This window comes from Pongo abelii, chromosome 3 (assembly GCF_028885655.2).
Source record: "Pongo abelii isolate AG06213 chromosome 3, NHGRI_mPonAbe1-v2.0_pri, whole genome shotgun sequence".
In the NCBI taxonomy this organism is placed as follows: domain Eukaryota; kingdom Metazoa; phylum Chordata; class Mammalia; order Primates; family Hominidae; genus Pongo; species Pongo abelii.
In genome coordinates, this window is record NC_071988.2 from 179,212,459 (window position 1) to 179,231,674 (window position 19,216).

At 36.8% G+C, this 19,216-nt stretch overlaps 1 protein-coding gene across 8 annotated transcripts in view; it reads left to right on the forward strand.

Annotated features, from left to right (window-relative positions):
- Positions 1-2,030: 2,030 nt before the first annotated feature.
- The window catches only part of GRIA2 (glutamate ionotropic receptor AMPA type subunit 2), a 142,081-nt gene continuing 124,895 nt past the window's right edge, over positions 2,031-19,216 (forward strand). For all 8 annotated transcript variants that reach the window (XM_054554633.2, XM_054554635.2, XM_003776541.3 and 5 more), the window contains exons 1-2: positions 2,031-2,524; positions 3,060-3,200. In XM_054554633.2, the coding sequence (XP_054410608.1) occupies positions 2,437-2,524; positions 3,060-3,200 (229 nt within the window). In that variant the 5' untranslated portion in view covers positions 2,031-2,436. The remainder of the gene's footprint in view (positions 2,525-3,059; positions 3,201-19,216) is intronic.

Genomic DNA, 19,216 nt, shown 5'->3' on the forward strand with positions numbered 1-19,216 from the left:
TATTCAAGCTTCCTCTCTCTCTGTCCTCGCTCTCTTTAATTCTAAGTTACTTTCTGTGAAATTAAAGTTTTCCTGTGGAAACAAGTGAATTGAGAAAAAAAAGAAAATAACTACAGAGGCATTTTAAATTTTGCTCTGTTCTGTTATTAGTGCTTTTACATTAAAAATTTTAAATAGGGAATAATTTCCAATCATTTTTTATGCCTTACATCACAAATAATGATTAAATATGTATGATTTATTTATTCTTTATGTTGCAATTTTGAATATATAAGTTATATCTCATTTTTTATTTTTTATCGATTTATTGTAATTTTAATTAATTTTATATACTATTTTTATTATTCAATTTTTTAAAGGTTAAATGCATTTTTATTTGGAAGACCTGCTTTATATACAGTGTGGAGTACTTATAACATACTAATAAAATTCTAAGGGATAAAATTAAGAGATATTTTAGCCCATAGTTTGTAATCTTAGTAATAGATTACAGCTATTCTCACTTCATGGTTTAGGACTACATCAAAAAGAGGGAAAGGTTATAATTTGAAATGACAGCAATATAGGATCCAAGAGCCATAGAAGCCACTTTGCTCATCATCATTTTTAAAAGGGGGAAATTGAGGCCAATGGGATTAAGAAGCAAGCATAAGATAATCCAGTCAGCAGTGAAGCTGCAAGCACAAGAAGACAGCCTGATAGACTCATGGCATTTTGGAATACTAGCAGTTCTCTTTTTAGTACTGTAAGCTCCAATCTCCCTCTTCCTGGAAACAGTTCCTTGTTCTCAATCTTTCGTTATTTGTTTAAACCACTAAAGACATGCAACTTGGTGGGGCTTTTCTGAGTCCGCAGAGGGAATTGTCAGAGCAGGTTCCCAGGAATGGGCTTGGAAAAAGCACCATGAAGAACATAAATTTCACACGGGGAAGTCCAGTCATCCATCTCGCCATCAATTCTCTTCCTTCAAACTTTTAATATCTAACCTCATCTTTCTTTCCCAGTGGCCCTCATGTTCAGTAGAGCGAGGTGGCTTACTTTCTTTAGGCAGTGATTTTTCGAAACCCAGGGCCAAAACGCGATGGGGAAACAGATTTCTAAGTAAGTCTCAGGGAAAGAATCTGCATCTCTGTGGCGTTTCTACACTAGCTTCATCTTCTAATCACTTTCCTCTAATAGGCTTTCCTTAAACCAGGGTCTCTTGCTTTCAATCTGCATAAAGCAAGGGCTTCCAGGAAACCAAGTCTACATGACTCTACAACGGGAGGGATTGCAGTGAAAGCTGCGAGAAAGACCCGTGCGCTCTGTAACTAGGCGAGTCAGCATCACAGCCCAATGGCATATACTCTAAAGATGGGATTTTCATGCAAAATATTTAACAGATTCCATCTTGATCTCCTGTGCGGCTTAAGCATTTAAAGATAGAACTTGGGGTTCTCCCCGGATCCTGGCTACATCCCATGAAGCCCAAGTGCACAATTTTGGAATATTTCCTCCACGATGCTTTGCTTGCTTGTTTGCTTTCGGCTGGGTCAGGTGAGGTGGATGACAGGGCTTCTGTATTGCTAAATGGGTTTTCACAGGAGATGGAAGATAAAAATCAAAATTATTTGTAACGTAAGACAGCAGGGCCTGGTGAGAAGACGCTTCGCCGCCAACAATTAGCAATTCGGCTTCTACACAGCAGCCAGAAATCAGCTTTGCTGCATTTGGTCCAGGTTGGAGCGTCTCCGCAGCAGCTGCAACAGCCGCACGAAGGTAGCTCCGGGCGGAGAGCGAGGCGCTGTCCTCGGTGCTGAAAGGCCGAGGCGCGCGGTGGGCGCGACAGCCCCAGAGACCCGAGGTCTCGCGGAGGGAGAGCGGCTACGGGCCCCGAGCTGTGCTTTCTCAGCGCCGCGCACGCGACGCATCCACGGCTGTGCGGGGTGCCGGGCGCCGTGCGGGGGAGGGGGCGCGCGCGCCCGCCGCCTGCCGCGAGTCGCGCACGCGCGCCCGGGACTGCCTGCCCCTCTCTGTGACTTGCCTGTGTGTGTGTGTGTGTGTATGTGTGTGTGTGTGTGTGCGCGCGCGCGCGTGAGTGAGAGAGGAGAGAGGGAGAAGAGAGCGCGAGAGAGGGTGAGTGTGTGTGAGTGCATGGGAGGGTGCTGAATATTCCGAGACACTGGGACCACAGCGGCAGCTCCGCTGAAAACTGCATTCAGCCAGTCCTCCGGACTTCTGGAGCGGGGACAGGGCGCAGGGCATCAGCAGCCACCAGCAGGACCTGGGAAATAGGGATTCTTCTGCCTTCACTTCAGGTTTTAGCAGCTTGGTGCTAAATTGCTGTCTCAAAATGCAGAGGATCTAATTTGCAGAGGAAAACAGCCAAAGAAGGAAGAGGAGGAAAAGAAAAAAAAAAAAAGGGGGGTATATTGTGGATGCTCTACTTTCCTGGAAATGCAAAAGATTATGCATATTTCTGTCCTCCTTTCTCCTGTTTTATGGGGACTGATTTTTGGTGTCTCTTCTAACAGCATACAGATAGGTAGGTACCCTTTGTGCTATGCTTTTGAATTGTGCATAATTTGGTGGTAATCTTTGTTCACAGTGTACAAATTAATTCATGTCATGTAGACTTATGTCATACCTTGACTGCATTCCAGATTTAAACTACCTAGAATATACATGTTTTTCTTAGGATGAAGCAAAAGGAAAAGACTATGCCTTTGATACAATAGAAGAAAAGGTCCTCTCATTTCGGATCCCCAGATTTTATTAATTCTGCCTTAGCGACATTTTCCAGTTTGCTCAGATTTTCTTGGGGTCTGAATGCAAAGCTTGTGATTACATGGAAAGGTGAAGGTTTCTGGCCACCTACCTCGCCTTCAGACTCTCATCTGGGTCTTGACTCCTTGGCTACCTTTTGGATATTCCACCCCCGCTGTCCGAGTCCGTAGGTGTGTTTATTCGGCCTATTCGCGTGAATAAGAGACTCTTGGACTGCTGGGCGCTAGCGCGCGCCCCTCCTTTCCCTCCCGGGCACTGACACTGTTCTCTTGCTTGCTGTTTGTTCTTTGCAGGGGGGCTGTTTCCTAGGGGCGCCGATCAAGAATACAGTGCATTTCGAGTAGGGATGGTTCAGTTTTCCACTTCGGAGTTCAGACTGACACCCCACATCGACAATTTGGAGGTGGCAAACAGCTTCGCAGTCACCAATGCTTGTAAGTAATGAATATTCATGCCTTTCGGGTGCTGCACGCGGAAGGCTAGCGAGTGTGAGTGTGTGTGTGCGTGCGTTTCTGGGGTGGTGTGTGTGCGTTTCTCTGTGTCAGTGTGTGGGTGTGAGTGCACACGCGCGTGCGTGTGACGGTGTAGAGAGAAGGTGGCTGTATTCTCAGGGACCCCCGCTGGCTGGAGGGGGCTGAAGAGAGAGGGAAAGGACTTCAAGAGTGTGCGCATTAGGGAGCTGGGGTGAAGGTTGGAGCCAGGGATGGCGGCTTCCTTGGGTTCAAGGGGTTTTCGCTCATCTTGAGTGCTTCAGGAGAAGCCCTCCCACCTTGCTCCCCATCGCGCGCCTGTTGGCACCCTGCCCACAGAAAACACGTTGTTCCCCAGGGCGCGCAGTCGGGCTGTTGGACAAATCCCACGGGGGACTGCTGGAGCCCAGTGGCCTCCTGCCCCAGCAGCTGCAGCTCGCGCCCGCTGCCCCCAGTTTAGATCCGCAGCGCCGGCTGGGCCCACCCTAAGGCCCTCGCGAGCTCCACGTTCTCCTCTTTGGGACAAGTTGTTGAAATGGTTCTGGAGTTGGGATCGGGGCTGTTACATAACGCCCACCCGAGGGGCGAGGAGCGGGGCTGACGCAGGCTCAGGCCGGCCGGGTGGCGCGGGGGTGGGGCGGGGAGGCGGTGGAAAAGGGGAGCGCTGTCAATTTCTCCTGCTCAGTTGCGCTTCCGCTTAAGTTGGAGGGGGCGAGGCCGCCAGGGGCGCCGCGTTCAGCTTGCCAGCCCGGCGCGCTTTGTTCTCAGGTAGCTGGGCTCCAGCAGAAGCAGCCGGGGAAAAGGACTGGAAAGCCGTGGGATCTGGCCGAGTTTGAAAATCTGGAGAAGTCGCTGATCAGCCATTTTAGTCTTTGCAGTGCTCCATATTAGCCCTCTCACTCCGCGCAGTGCTCCGGGACTCGCTGGGAAGCTCTGTGATGGGTTCAGATAAAGTACTAGAAACCAAACAATTAGGGATCTAAAAGGATTGGTGTGGAGGCCAGAGGGCTGCGGTCCCCGCGCTCGCTCCCCCGCGCAGGCATGGGCAGGCAGTCGCGGCCACTGTGCCTTCCTGCCCTCTTCCCAGCAGCTGCCATCATTTCCTGCCGGCTGCCCTGAGGTGATTCTTTCCTGCCCTAATATTCGCAGTCTTTATTTCATAGATAACAGTTTGGGGGAGATCTGCGGACGGCTCACTTCCCACTTTGGCTACAGAGCTTGGGGAAAATTACCACAGGAAAAGCCCAACTGCAGCTTTCCCACGTCACACAAACAACTGGTTGCCATCCCTCCTCCCCATTTTAAGCTTTAGTCATATATTCCGTGATTTAGCTTGATTATCATATCGGGGCCATCATCAACTCTTGCAACTACTGTCACACGGACGAATGAAGAAACAATTTTCTTAGACTGATAGAATAGGGGCATTGTGTGGTAATTTAGGATTTAATTGTTTATAATGGATCTATTTAAGAAGGTTTCACTGCTATGTATTTTCTTCAAATGTTGATGCCAAGTAAGAAAAGAAAGAAGGGCGGGTGTAGGGGTACAGAACGAGAGAGAGAAGAGGAGAATTGAAGTGGATTTGCAGCTTTGAAAAACGTCCGTAATAGAATATCTCAGAAAATTTTAGTACATGACATACAAAGAAATCGACTTAGTTAAAATTTGAAGGCTTCTGTATTTGACCCATTTACCTAACAGATTTAGACTATTCATTTGATATCAGTAAGTTCCAATTTTTCCTGAATTACAAGTTTGTCATGCAACTGTTCTGAGTATCTAACTGTGTGTAATTGTATACTTATGTGAAAATGCTTTGAAAAGTAATGACTCCTAAGGAACGACTGTGGGTATAGGAAGGACATAGGTTTTAAATGTGAAGTGAAAGTATTGACAGCTGTACTTTTTGAAAACAGTCAATGATTGCCAAGTTCACTCACTGACGAAAATAATGAGAAGAACTTTCTGAAAAAATAACATACGTCCATTGACAAAATGAATATTCCTTGATTTCAGCAAATGCTAAACTACTGTATTGGGGCTTTATAAAGATAAAAGAATGTGATTAGGTTATTAGGTTTAGATACTCATTCTCAATATTTTTGAATTTTTAAATAGAAATTTTTTCTGAAATAAAATACATAGCCAGAATATGTGTATATATTAAACACATATGTAAATTCATATATTTGCAGAGTGAACACATTCATGTAATCAACATGTGGCTTTCTTTTAAAAAATTACCACACAATTTAATTTGTCCATGGTTCTGAGAAGCTGGAATAATCAAGTCTTCATTTGCACAGTTTTTTCCCCTCCTCAGGAAGTGAAGCTAAAATAAATATGTTCACATTTCCAGAGACTAAAATTACCCCTGCATGGATTAGTATAGTAGGATAGTAAAACAAATTATTTTCAGGAACTGAACACATTTTAAAGATGACAACATGAGAATTCAAAATCATGACATTTGCAACTCCCATGGCATAAATAATCTTACTGATTGCTAAGAAGAACTAGGGGGGTACTGTGACAGAAGAGAGGCTCATTGGATAGAAATTTCTGGAGCTGACATTAACTCATTGACTGGGCAAATCACTTAACATGTTTGTGACTCCATTTCTTTATTCTCTGAGACATTTCAAAATTTAGAGATTGCAAAATGAAATAGAGAATTTGTATCCTTTTTTTTTTTTTAGTTTTTGTGCTATGGACAATGGAAAATGTAAAATTAGTTTAACTCTTTTGAGACAGAATGAGAGAGAGGGAAAGGGAAAGATGCTTATGTAAACTACAATCACAAAGTCAAGAAATGGATGAAAATCTCCAGTGTTAAATTTGTCAAGATGGGTCTTGATCATTTAAATCCTGCTTAAGATTTTTCTCCAATGCTTATCCTTTGTTTTCTTGCCTTTTTATTCAGGGAAGTCTGTGATTCTTTCCTCTATAAAGTAAAAGCAACAGCATTAAATACATTGACAGCTAAGATCTAAACATCTTTTTCCCATTTCCTCTAGAAATCTCAGAAATTTTGCTATTTAATGACATTATTAGATGATAGGTATCATCTTGCAATGCTCTTGAAATAGCTTGCTCTTCCAATCATAAAAATCCCACAGAGCCAAATTTACGTATTAAAAAAGTGGATTTTTTTACCTTAGTAATACAACTTCAAAAGGGAAAAGTTATTGGTTTGCTAATTTAATTTTATCCCTGAGATGGAGGAAATTATTTGGAAATGTTGAAGTTGACATTGATATAAGGATCCAGGGAGATTCACTGAATGGGTTAAGGTTATACAAAGAAAATGAAGTCATTCTATTCTGAACTGGGTAAAATGATTGTGTGCATCTTACTGAGCTCCCACATCCTTCCCTTTCACAATCACAGTGGTATAATGAAAGTACCTATTTTGTTCCATTTGTTTCCATGGGTACCTGAGGCAGTAAGACAGATTTTCAGTTTCTTTCATTTTTTTCTCCATCATTCCCTTTTACTTTTCCTCTCTCCTTTCACTCATTTTTTCCTTTCCTCCCTCCCTGTCTTCTTAGCTGAAAAGAATACTAAGTTTTTTTTCCTGAAGGTTGTTCAAACGTAAGCCTTCATTATTAAAAATACAAAGCATAAAAGCAGAAAAAAAATCTGAGATTAGTATCTGATGTGTTCAGCAGTTGAAACCAGGGATGGGTCCTAGGAATCCAATCATTCATTCAGTAAATGTTTAGTGAGTGCCTTCAAGGTGTCAGAGAATAAATGACTGCTTTTTTTCATGTTAACATTTTTTTTTTTTCCTAGCCTTTTCCCTCTAGGCTCTTTTGAATAGTTTTCAAAACCTTGTAAGCCTTCATGCCTTTAGTGTGCATTGGGAGCTGTGGTCTTGTCTAAGAACTTTAGTATGAGGATATGAGGGTATTCTAGTAGTTCTTAAACACAAGCAGTTTAATACAGCAACTAAAAAAATCTGCCTTTTTGTGAAAATAGTAACTTTCATATTAATATATATACACCACGTATTGTATGTAGTTAACTAACAAAATGAATAGCAAATTTTAGGAAAATACTAAGTATTTTTACATTGTAAGAGATTTTAGTAAACTTTGATGCTATGCTAGTTGGTAAAGCTTGCTTAAAATAAAACTGTAAAAGGGCTATAAACATGAGTACTTGATTCTACAGGGTTTGAAAATTGAAAGTATTAAATATTGAATTTACTCCCCAGAACCTTCCCTTTCTATTTCTTTTGAAGACTGAATTTTACAAATAGTTATTAGTCTAGTTAAAGATGATTTAATAGTTTTATATTTCAATTCCATACAACAAAATAAATTATAAAAATATTAAATTGAAGGAAACAGCAAATAAAAATCTACTTTTTCTCTAAGCCAGCAGATGGAGATGTTGGAGAAAATATTGTTGTTTCATAAAATGCGCACACCGAATGACTTTTAAAACATTGTGAACAAATTTATTTAGATAAACTGAAAAAAATAAATGACATCTAATTTGAAGAAAATTATTCAAAATGCTGTCTTAAAAATAACTTTCATTGCCTTTTAAAAATAGATTGCCCTATATTTTATGTTTTAGAAGATAAAGACTGTTAGAAACAGAATAGATTGTAAATGCTCTTGAAGGAGAGAGAATTCTAAAATTATATTTTTTCAACATTTTTAATCTCAATTCCCCAGCTATCATTTTTGAGCTGTATTTATTATTAAATTTTAGTCACAAATTACTGAGATTTTGTATCTTTGTTCATAAAATTAATTGATGTTTGCTAAGCCTTTATTGCACTTGGATGAATGGACTTCTGTGTGTATGTATTTATAGTTATAATTATAGAGTGTAAGTAGTTACAGATTGGCTACAAGATTCTGTTTTGTCATGTTTGTTGAGGTATTTACTAACACCTAGACTTACTGACTTTAATATATGCAAAACTTTCATAAAACTAGACTCAAGTTGGACTTTCTTAAGCAATGATGAGAAACCATGAACACATGTGCCAGGGACACAATACTGTAAAAGCTGGTGTTGTAAATATTCAGTTATATTCAATTGGAGATTTTGAGGAAATACCTCTTTGTATGTCAGAATAATTAATCTGTTATTGAAGTATTTTCAGTTAAAATTTCATACTTCGCTTATCACTGAAGAATTTCAAGAAAATGAGTGCGAATTAAGTAGAAATCAAAGAATGGCATTGGTTGAAATATTCTATTTTGAGATGAGAGAAACTAAGTATTGAAATAAAAATTACCTTATGAAACTATAGAAGCTTAAATTAGTAAGAATTTATTCTTATGCTATGCTATTTCTGTTTGAAAGTCTTGCAAACTTCAACCTGCTGGCTCAAGAAGGATGGGGCGTTTTCATTTCACATCAAGCCTTTAAAGTGCTAGGGACATTGTAATGAGACATTATGACAAGTGGATGCTGATTCATGCCCAGATCTCAAGTTTTCTCATAATCTCTTCCAATGACTTTCAAACTTCTTAGAACCTTGAAAATTTTAAGGAAGGCTGAAAAAGAGCAGTTGTTTTTGAGTTATTTCAGTATGTTGCTATATAATCGAGTTTTCAGAGAATGTGTTTTTTCTCTCTTTCTCCTCTTCCCTTTTTATAAAAAAGTCAATAGAAGTACTTAATCTGCAGAGCAAATGCTATTACAAGAAATAAAATCTAAACTGAGATAGAGAACTATCCTTTAAACATTTTTTTTATGTGAGCAGAGAGTGCATTCATTCAGAGCTAAAATCTTGTATTTGATGTTAATATTTGATTGAAATGTTAATGGCAGCTGGGTAGATTATATTTCCTTTCTTTTTACAGTAGATTATACTGAAGATACCCCAGATTTCATTAAGTGTTTACTCTTTTATTATTATGGCAATTTTAAATAAAAATTTCTCAGGTTTTCTCCAAAGATCTACATAATTGCCGAATCTCTTGTATGACTGGTGTCTCTTCAGTACAACAGGAAAATAAGTTGCTGAATTCAATGTTAAAATTAGAAAATCACACATTATTTGAAAATGTTCAAACATCAAAATGTCTATCAAATCAGGTTTTACTAGTTTGGAAAAAAAACCGAATGTGATTCTTACAATGCTGTTCATAAGATGTCTAACACCTATTATTTTTCGGTGCTATTCAATTTAAAATTGATAATTTTAACTTATAGAATGAAAACATTTTAAAATTAACAAAGAGAATGTAAAATGTGGCCTTGTTGAAGACAGGCCCTTGCTGCTGTTAACTGTGTGTTCTTCATGAAGTCTAGCTCAGTTCCCAGTGCATTGACTCACTTAATAGTTATTTACCTATGCAACACGTTTAATTTTACAGTAGATGTTCTTATCACAACATTATAATTTTTAAAGTTAGAATTTTGTATTTGCTATAAATATGGATTTCAGAATACACAATTTAGTTTGTACCTTCCTTGAATCCTATTTAGACTGAGGTGTAGTATATTTTTCACTTTCATCTACAACCTAGATATTGTCAGAGTTGTTATTTTTATCTCTAAAGCTATATTGATGTATGTTAAAATGATATGATGAATATATGTACAATATACACGTTGAAGAGGATTTGTAAATGCTAACTGTTAGGATGACGCAAAAACCATGTTGCAGCCAGGCTCGGTGGTTCATGCCTGTAATCCCAGCACTTTGGGTGGCCGAGGCAGGTGGATCACCTGAGGTCAGGAGTTCAAGACCAGGCTAGCCAACATGGCAAAATCTTGTCTCTACTAAAAGTACAAGAAGTAGCCGGGCATGGTGGCACCCATCTGTAGTCCCAGCTACTCAGGAGGCTGAGGCAGTAGGATCGGTTGAACCCACGAGAGAGATGCTGCAGTGAGCCGAGATAGCACCACTGCACTCCAGCCTTGGAGACGGCAAGATTCCATCTCAAAAAAAAAAAAAAAAGAAGGAAAAAAGAATGCCCCCCCCATCCCCCCCCAGAAAAAACCCAAAAGCAAGAACCTTGTTACAAGTGGATAGAACAGGAAATGCCCTTATAAGGCCCCTGACCGTTATGGGTCTGCCAAGTCTCAATTTTGGTTTTAGATGTTCCAAAAATTTGTCCTTGAATGGACACAGAATTGTTTTAGTAACTCCCTCCCTGCCCCCAACCAGGATATTTTTTACTACAATTTTCTATATCAATTCCTTTAATTAATTTTAAAAATGTACAGAATCACAAAAGTATTATTTTTACGTTTTAGATGGTATCTAGGAAGAGAAGTTTCTGGACATAGTTTCTCTTTGTGGACCAGTTGCTCTATTTGCATTAATTTGTGCAATTATTTTGTATGCATATCCTTATTTTTTCTTTTTTGGGCCTGCATTCTATGTTTCGGGTTTGTTTTCTAATGATTTTGTTTTGTCTTATTTTCATTCTGTGGATAATTTTCTTGGGTGAAACACCTTGTTATTATATGTTTAATTTTTCACACATCATCATATTACTGGGAAAATCATCCAAAGTGCTTGATGCTACTCCAGCCTGGGTGACGGGGCAAAAACTTGTCTCAAAAAAACACAACAGAATCTTGAAATTTATTGGTGTCTTCAGCTGAATAGAACAAATAAATTTAGGAGATACCAGTTTCCTTATAGAAAGGGAATTGGTGAGTAGTTATCTTCTTACATTGTTTACATTTTTATATCCATGTTTCTCAAACAAATGACATGTGTAATGTTTATAGTTTTACTATCTGGATTTTTCTTCAGAATTTTACTTTATAGTTTTATATATTTATGGTTATGTTAATACCTACATTTTTTCCTGATTGTTTCAGTATTTCAAATATAAACACAAACTGGGTTGAATTGTGAAATGGCCTAAATTTTAGTTCTTCTAAAATACTTTCAATAGGGTATTTTATTTCTATGAAGTTTATTTACCCTTCATGTAAAATTGATTTCACATGATAAATATTATGATGTTTACTTGTTATAGTCCTCTAATACTTTCACGCTGATGAATTTCAGTGAACCTGAGAAGGTACTCCTGCAATGTAAATATTTTTAGTCTAATCTTCCTAAGTACCCAACTTACTGATAGAAATGACTGAAATGTGTTTATATAAACTAAATACATTCTATGCTTATTAAAGCATAGTAGAATATTACCTGATTCTTTATCCCTACAAGAATAGAATATGACCTAAATTAATAACGTCTAACTTCAGCATAAACTTAATGGAAACTCAAGTTAAATAACTTGATAGAAGAAAAGTTTCCTCAGCTCATAAACCCTTTGCAGCTAAAATTCTCTGTATCAAAATACCGTTCTGTTTCAGATTTAGCATTCATTTTACAATTTCTCTAGCATCAGTATTCAAGATATTGCAGTAAGAATATGTCAACAATTTGTTTTTATAATTATTTATTGTGCATGAATAAAAGGACAGAGTGGGCATGTTCAAACAAATAGTTTCAGGGTAAGGGAAAATATTTATTTTCCTTATTGTAGATTGAAATTACTATATTTCTTAAAAGTGATGGAGGGGAGGCTGTGGAGAAAAAGGGAAAAACTCTAAGAGGCAGCATAACTTGGTGTACTTGGCAGGGCTGTAAGAATTTGCAACTCGAAATTAGTTCCTTCCTTCCTCCCTTCCTTCCTTCTTTCCTTCCTTCCTCCCTCCCTCCCTCCCTCCATCCCTTTCTGCTTCCTTTCTTCCATTTTTTTGTCTAAGCATCTCTTTCATTTGATGTTTGCTTAGTTTGCATGTCTGTGGTCAATCTTCTATATTGACCTGAGCTACTATAGAACAGTGAATTCTTATAATAATTTTAGTTTTGTCAAATAATGGAAGCTAGTTATTATTTCTAGAGGGAGACATGAAAGAAAGGAGGCACTATGCATTTGGTTTTGATTTTTTTTCCTTTTATTTTATTTTATTTTATTTCTTAGAGAGAGGGTCTCACTCTGTTCCCCAGGCTGGAGTGCAGTAGAGCTATCACAGCTCGCTTCAGTCTTCAGCTCTTGGGCTCAAGCAATTCTCCTGCCTCAGCCTCCCAAGTAGCTGGGACTACAGGTCCATGTCATCACGCCGAGCTAATTTTATTTTATTTTATTTTTTAATTTTTTATTTTTCTGAGACGGAGTCTCGCTCTGTCACCCAGGATATAGTGTAGTGTTGCAATCTCGGCCCACTGCAACCTCCGCCTCTGGGTTCAAGCAGTTTTCCTGCGTCAGCCTCCCCAGTAGCTGGGACTACAGGTGCACGCCGCCACGCCTGGCTAATTTTTGTATTTCAGTAGAGATGGGGTTTCACCGTGTTGCCTAGGCCGGTCGCGAACTCCTGATCTCAGGCAATCCGCCCACCTCGTCCTCCCAAAGTGCTGGGATTACAGGTGTGAGCCACCATGCCTGGCCACAATTTTATTTTTTATTTTTGCAGACGGGTTATCACCATGTTGACCAGGATGCTCTTGAACTCCTGGCCTTAAGCGATCCTGTCACCTTGGCCTCCCAAAGCACTGAGATTACAGGCATGAGCAACCATCCTTGGCTAACAATATGCATTTCTCTGAGGCAAAAACACAAATTTAAGACACTTTATTATTCTGGGCTGGCAAAAAAGCCATCCTTGAAAATTATGAGGTAAAATACTGACTGAAAAGGTTTGAAAAACTTTATAGGTAAAAATATACGATATGGAATGTACTACTAGACTGCATTTTATAGGGAGCGTGGAATGTGTCATAGTAAAGTTGTCTGTTGCTTGAGGTAACTGAAATGTAGCAACTCTTGATAATTGCTGGTGGGGCCCATCTTAGTAGAACAGAGAAAGGTTTGTCTCTTATTTTATATTATACTGGTATTATATTTCTATTTCCTTAACACCTAAGTTGAAGATATTTTTTTAAAAAATTAAAATATTTTTAGTGTTTTAAAAATAAAAACATTTTGGATTTAAATTATTTTTCACAATTCTACATATGTTTAAAAAGTATTAGTATGTCTTGGAAGAATATTTAATAATAATTCTCAAATGATATGTAATATTTTGTCATCGAGGCTAACTATTCAAAAGTTATTCAAAGGACAATTTAAGACTGAAATACGGAACACAGTGAGTAGTTTTATTCTGAAAAATAAGGACCATAACATATGCAATAATTAGTTTGGTCTATATATTTGAAAATATTGTCATACACACTTTAGTGATGCTAATTTGGAAAACTGAAAACATATTCCTTTAGGGCTTTATGTTAGCTATTATGAATTACATATATTTAAGGGGCTGCCTGTGTTCACTGATCCAGGTAGCACAGAAATAGCTCCCGCATTTCTACAGCGTGGGAGTGAAGCATCTCTCATGATTGCAAGTCTGGCAGAGAAAGGTCTGGAAGTGGAGATCTCTATAGGGGTATGTGTGCTTTGCTAGGTTTTCTTGAGAAGTACATTTCAAATCATGTCATGATTTTTATCTTTATTCATGTGTTATCTGCTGTTTGTGAGAAATTGAAGAATTTCTATCTTGCTTTTAATCTGTGCATGGAATGGAAGAATTTTGGCTTTATAATTTTCAAGCACTTTCATCATTTATAATTTTACTTTTATATTTCTTACCAGGATTTTAGTTTTTACTAGTTTATGCTATTATTACTAATCTACATACAGAAAGGAAATTTTGAGAACACAGGCAACAATTCAGAGGAAGCTCTGTATATAGTTTATTCTTTGGAGGGAAGGACCATAAAATCCTCATCTTTATATTTCAGAGCACACACAAGTTCAGGGTTGTCATCTTAATGATGAATACACAAGTTTTTCATCTGCGAAGATTAAAAAGAATTGATTCATTGTAGTTTGTAGCCTGGATGTCTTGGAATACAGAATAGCATGGGTTAAGCATCTGCACTTGGAACCAAATTCTAGTCCTTGTACTAGATGTATGACATTGGACAAGTTTCTTAGTCTACGCCTCAGTTTCTACCTCTGTAAAAGGGAATCAGACATTATAGGATTGTTTGGAAGATATGCATTAGTCATAAAACACTATAAGCTGTGTTTGGCACATGTAAGTACATAAAATTAGCAATATTTTATTATTACTTCCTGTATTAGAATTTTGGGATTGTTTTGATGAGCACTTGCTATGAGAGGCAGAAGACAAAGAAAAATGCACTTCTAACTTTCTTGCTGGAATCTTTTTCTACTGCTTGTATACCTGGGCAGGACATAATGCCGTTTGGTGACAAAGAAGAGATTAACAAAATAAATCACATAAGTCACTGAAAGATATATTTGGTGCACTATAGTACGAGAATGATTTTTAAATCCTGAGGTGTAACTCGAATAGTACTTTGAATTCAATCTTCTCCTTTGTTGCATGTCACTTACATTTTAGGATGTTGAACAATTTCAAACTCTCATATTTTTAGTAGATATTTCAAGCACATATTTAAGATTTCTCAATATTTCATGGAACTGAGCACATTATGGATTCCTACTGTTTTATGTAATTAATTAAATTGAATTTATTTAAATGAAAAGCAGCCAAGAGAACATAGGCTTTGGAATTAGGCAAAAATAGATTTGAATATAATTAGTAACTTTATGATGCAGCCTGTATTTTTTTCTCTTTGTAGAATAAGGCTCAGTTTCCTTGTCATATCTGATAATATTATTGGAGGCATTATATGAGAAAATAAATGCTTAGATTAGTCAGAAACGTTCCCAGTATTTCTTTCCTCCCTCTATATCAGCCCTTTACTGATATAAAACCTAAACCCCATGCTCAAAGCAATGGAGGAAGATGCTGCCTTTAGAAAGCTTAGATATTTTATAGCTTTATGTATAATTTTTTTCTTTCTGAAACACTTTCATATCTGGTTGATCCTCACTGTAGCTCTGTAAAGCTCAGTAGCATAAGAGGAATTGTTATTATACCCATTTACAGAAAACAAAACAGAAATTTATGTGATTTGTTCTTAGCTGCTATAAATTTGTGGAGAAGCTTTTGGCTACAAAACAAGTTGGCTACTTCCTAAACCAGAGCCTCTATTAGTCTCAGTTGGCAACATAGCTAGTATATTTGAATAAGCAGGACATGAATTAAAATTATGGCTTCACAGTTTACTAGTTCTATGACTTTGTATTAATCAGCTAAACTTTCTAGTTTTGTTTTCTCCTCTGTAAAATGGGGGTCATTATAATACCTGCCTCATAATGTAATTGTCGGGTTTAAATGATAGTAATTGCTCTATATAATGTAGTGATTAATATTGCTAATTTCAGTGATTCCAATTCCCCTGAGTTTATATTGGTCAGATATACTTAGCTCTGTGCTTATAGGTGCATGGAAGAGAAGGTAGCTAATAGTTTTCTCTATGTAATTTTCAAAATAATAAACTTCTTTAATATAATACAACCATTCAAGCTGAAAATAGAGGCTAGGATTTTACTTTATTATCATTTTTAGAATACTAGTGAACATGTACATTTTACAAGAATTTTGATGTGTTCTTGATCCACAAACCCTCCCCCCACCAAATTCAACGGATAAATAACAAGAACTAAATCATGCATAATTTAAAAAATGTAGATGATGGATAACATGTAGTGTGGATATCTGATACTATTCAGTTACCAATTCCACCACTGATACATTTGTGCAATAAAAATGATGGTAGGTGTTTCCAATGAATAGGACCTTATTAAACTTAGAACAGGTTCATTATGACTTCTTCCCTGAGGATCAGTTTTATGCATCTTGCTGCTGGTTGTCTAGGTCACTGTCATCTTTTTCACAAGTTTATTCCCAGCACAATATAAGGAGGCTCTTTTGCCTGTTTCTAGTCTGTTGAAAGGTCTGGAAGGTTTGAAACATTTTCAAATAATTACTTGGTCAGAGATTATTTCTCTTAGGGAGCAGAGAGATGTGCAGTTGTGCGGGGTGGTTGGGGGAAGATTTTTACTTACTGACGATGAGTAAAAATAAGGACTTCCTACATATGAGCTTTGCGTAGTTCATAAAATATTCACTACTTTATTCTGAATTGACTTTTATTCTTCTTATGTTGCCTTATATTGCAGTAACAGCAGCCATATGAACTCTTCAATGTAGGATCATAAGACCTTTGGTCAAAGTTACTCTTTTAAAGCAAATCTGTATATTTACAAAACAAAGTTATATCCATGACTTTGGATTTGGGCTGGAGGTAGAATACACTGGATAAAAGCTAAATACTTATCTTTAAAGTGCTTTTATCTACCTTGTTTGTATGCACCAAAAACCTATCACAGGATTTTCTTCTTTCTTTTCTTCCTTTCTTAAACTTTTAGTAGATATCTGCTCTGTACCAATCTGTTATTGTCTGAGGTGACAAAGAACAAGATAAGTCTTCTGTATTGAAAATTTTTTATGGGTTCAAAATCTTTTCTTTATGGCAAAAGTAGAAGTTGTTAATCTAGGTTAGTTAGATGATTTTATTATTACATTAGTCTCTGTAATAGACATTATTTCTAGATCATTTATAAGTATTATCCTATACTTTGGGCCTAGATTTTAAATTATCTTAAAAGCAGAAATGGTAACTCAAAAAATTATAAAGAAAACATAAAAAAGATTCTCAATGGAAGGTGAAAAGCCACCATCTTAAATAGTGATTTAGAATATATTGCTGAAAACTTGGGTAGCCAAATGAGTACTGCTGCTGTTAACAAACTAATAATGCCAATTGCACATCTGTTAAAAACAGTTTCAATTTTTTGCATCATATTTGGAGATGAAAATTTATATTTTATTTTGCATATGATTTTTTTCTTTCATTGCCACATTCTCTTCAAATCAGTTTAAACTGTCATTGACTACATAAATTGCTGGGTGATGTTTACACAAATTATGTGGATTAACTAGTTAATTACAATAAATACTATTTTAGGTTGCTACTGAAGAAGCTAGTTGCAAGTTTTAAATAGTAAGTTTTACAAAATATTTTAAAATGTCAATGCACATAGCTATTTTGAATAATCTAAGAGACACTAACACCTTGCTAGTGTCTCTTGTTAAAATGGATTTTACATAATTTAAACCTTGGTTATTATACTGGTTTGAGAATTTCAGGTAGAAAATCATGTTTATCTGAAAAAAGTTGATGCAGCTTTAACATGTAACAAAAATTATCTAATAGAATTAAAATATTTGCTTACAATAGCATTTTGGTACTGTGGATGATTTAGAATGTAAAACATGCAGAAAATTTTAATTTAGCTTCTTGTGGTCTTTATATTTTGAAGCTTAAAAATTGTGATGAAAATAATCATGCATATGGTAATTAAAAAAAACACTACACACGGGAATATAATAAATATTGTCTTCTTTCACCTCAGTTCTATGTCTCTGAGATAATCACCATTGATGGTTTCCAGAAATGGTAGCATAATATACACTGTTCTTTATCTTCATTGTTTTCTTCTTAACATAAATCGGAGTGCTGCTTTTATGTGCAGAGATTTTCCTCTTCTTTTTTTCTAGTTATTGTATGGTAGTCTGTTGTTATTTGGCCTGCTTTTTGTTGATGATCGTTTTCATTTTTGGTGTTTCTTTTAATAATATGTCCAAGTGGGTTTGTAGAATAGATTTCTATGAGTGGAATAACCTGTAGTCAAAAAGTGTTTGCATTTAAAACTTTGCTGGATATACAAAAAAGGCATATCAATTTACAACCCTACCTAGAGTGTATGAGTATGTCTGTTTCTGCCTCATATCACAAGGTTAAATTTTTTAAAGCTTTGCTCTTGGTATCTTATTGTTTACATTTACTATGGTAAGACATTATTTGTATTTCTGTGTATGTGTGTGTGCATAAACACACCTGTTCATTCCTTTGCCCAATTTTCTTTTGGGTTGTTGGTCTATTTATGGGTGAGTCTACTTATTATTATTTGATACATACATTAAAGTAACACACTTGTGATGTGTTTCAGCTGTTTTACCCAGCTTTGTGTCTTTTTAACCTGTTTATCACTTTTTGGAATGACAATTTCAGTTCATGATTTTTATGAATACACATATTCTTGAATTTTATTTAGTAAAATTTAGAAATTGTTTGCTTAATTTCCTCAGGAATTTTGTGCCTTGCTCAGAAAAACATTTCCCACCCTAGTTTATTTTTTTTAAAAAACTGCCTGTGCTTTAATACCCTCATATTTTGGTATTATGTTTCCAGATAAATCATTGAATCATCTGGCTTTATGTGATTAAAAAAACCTAGAGAATCCAGTTTTATTTTTCCTTCATAAGGTTAGCCAATTGTCACAATGTATATAAACATGAATTTTTACTTCATTGATTCGAAATGTATAAGTTTTTTTTTTTTTTTTTGTTTAATTTTGAGATAAGGTCTCACTCTGTCATCCACCCAGGCTGGAGTGCAGTGGCATGGTCATGGCTCACTGTAACCTCAAACTCCTGAGCTCAGGTTATTTTTCTGCCTCAGCCTCCTGAGTAGCTGGGACTCCAGGCACATGCCACTGCCTGGTTACTTTTTAAAAATAGTCTGACTGTGTGGACCGGGCTAGTCTGAAACTCCTGGCCTCAAGCAATCCTTCCATCTTGACCTTCCAAAGTGCTAGGACTATAGGTGTGAGCCACTGCACTTGACCCAGATTTTTTTCTTAAGTAAATAATTCCTCAAGGAGTTACAAACAAATAGGGAATTTACCCAGAGTGCGAAATAAAGAAGATTAAAACTCTATTACAAGCAGAGAGATGTAAAGTCATGCAAGGCATTTGTTTCCTGAGCAGTGTTGTTATCATAAATTGTGCTTTTGTGTTTCTGGGGTCTCAGATCAATAAAAGAGGATGTCAGATTTTGAACATTAACTGAGCCCAGAGGGGTAAATAAAGGATGTTATTATGTTTTTTGGCTTGTGTCATAGCAGTAATATCACTTAAATGGACTACTCGTTTTGCATATTTCTTAACCTATATCAAGATTTAAGTAATGA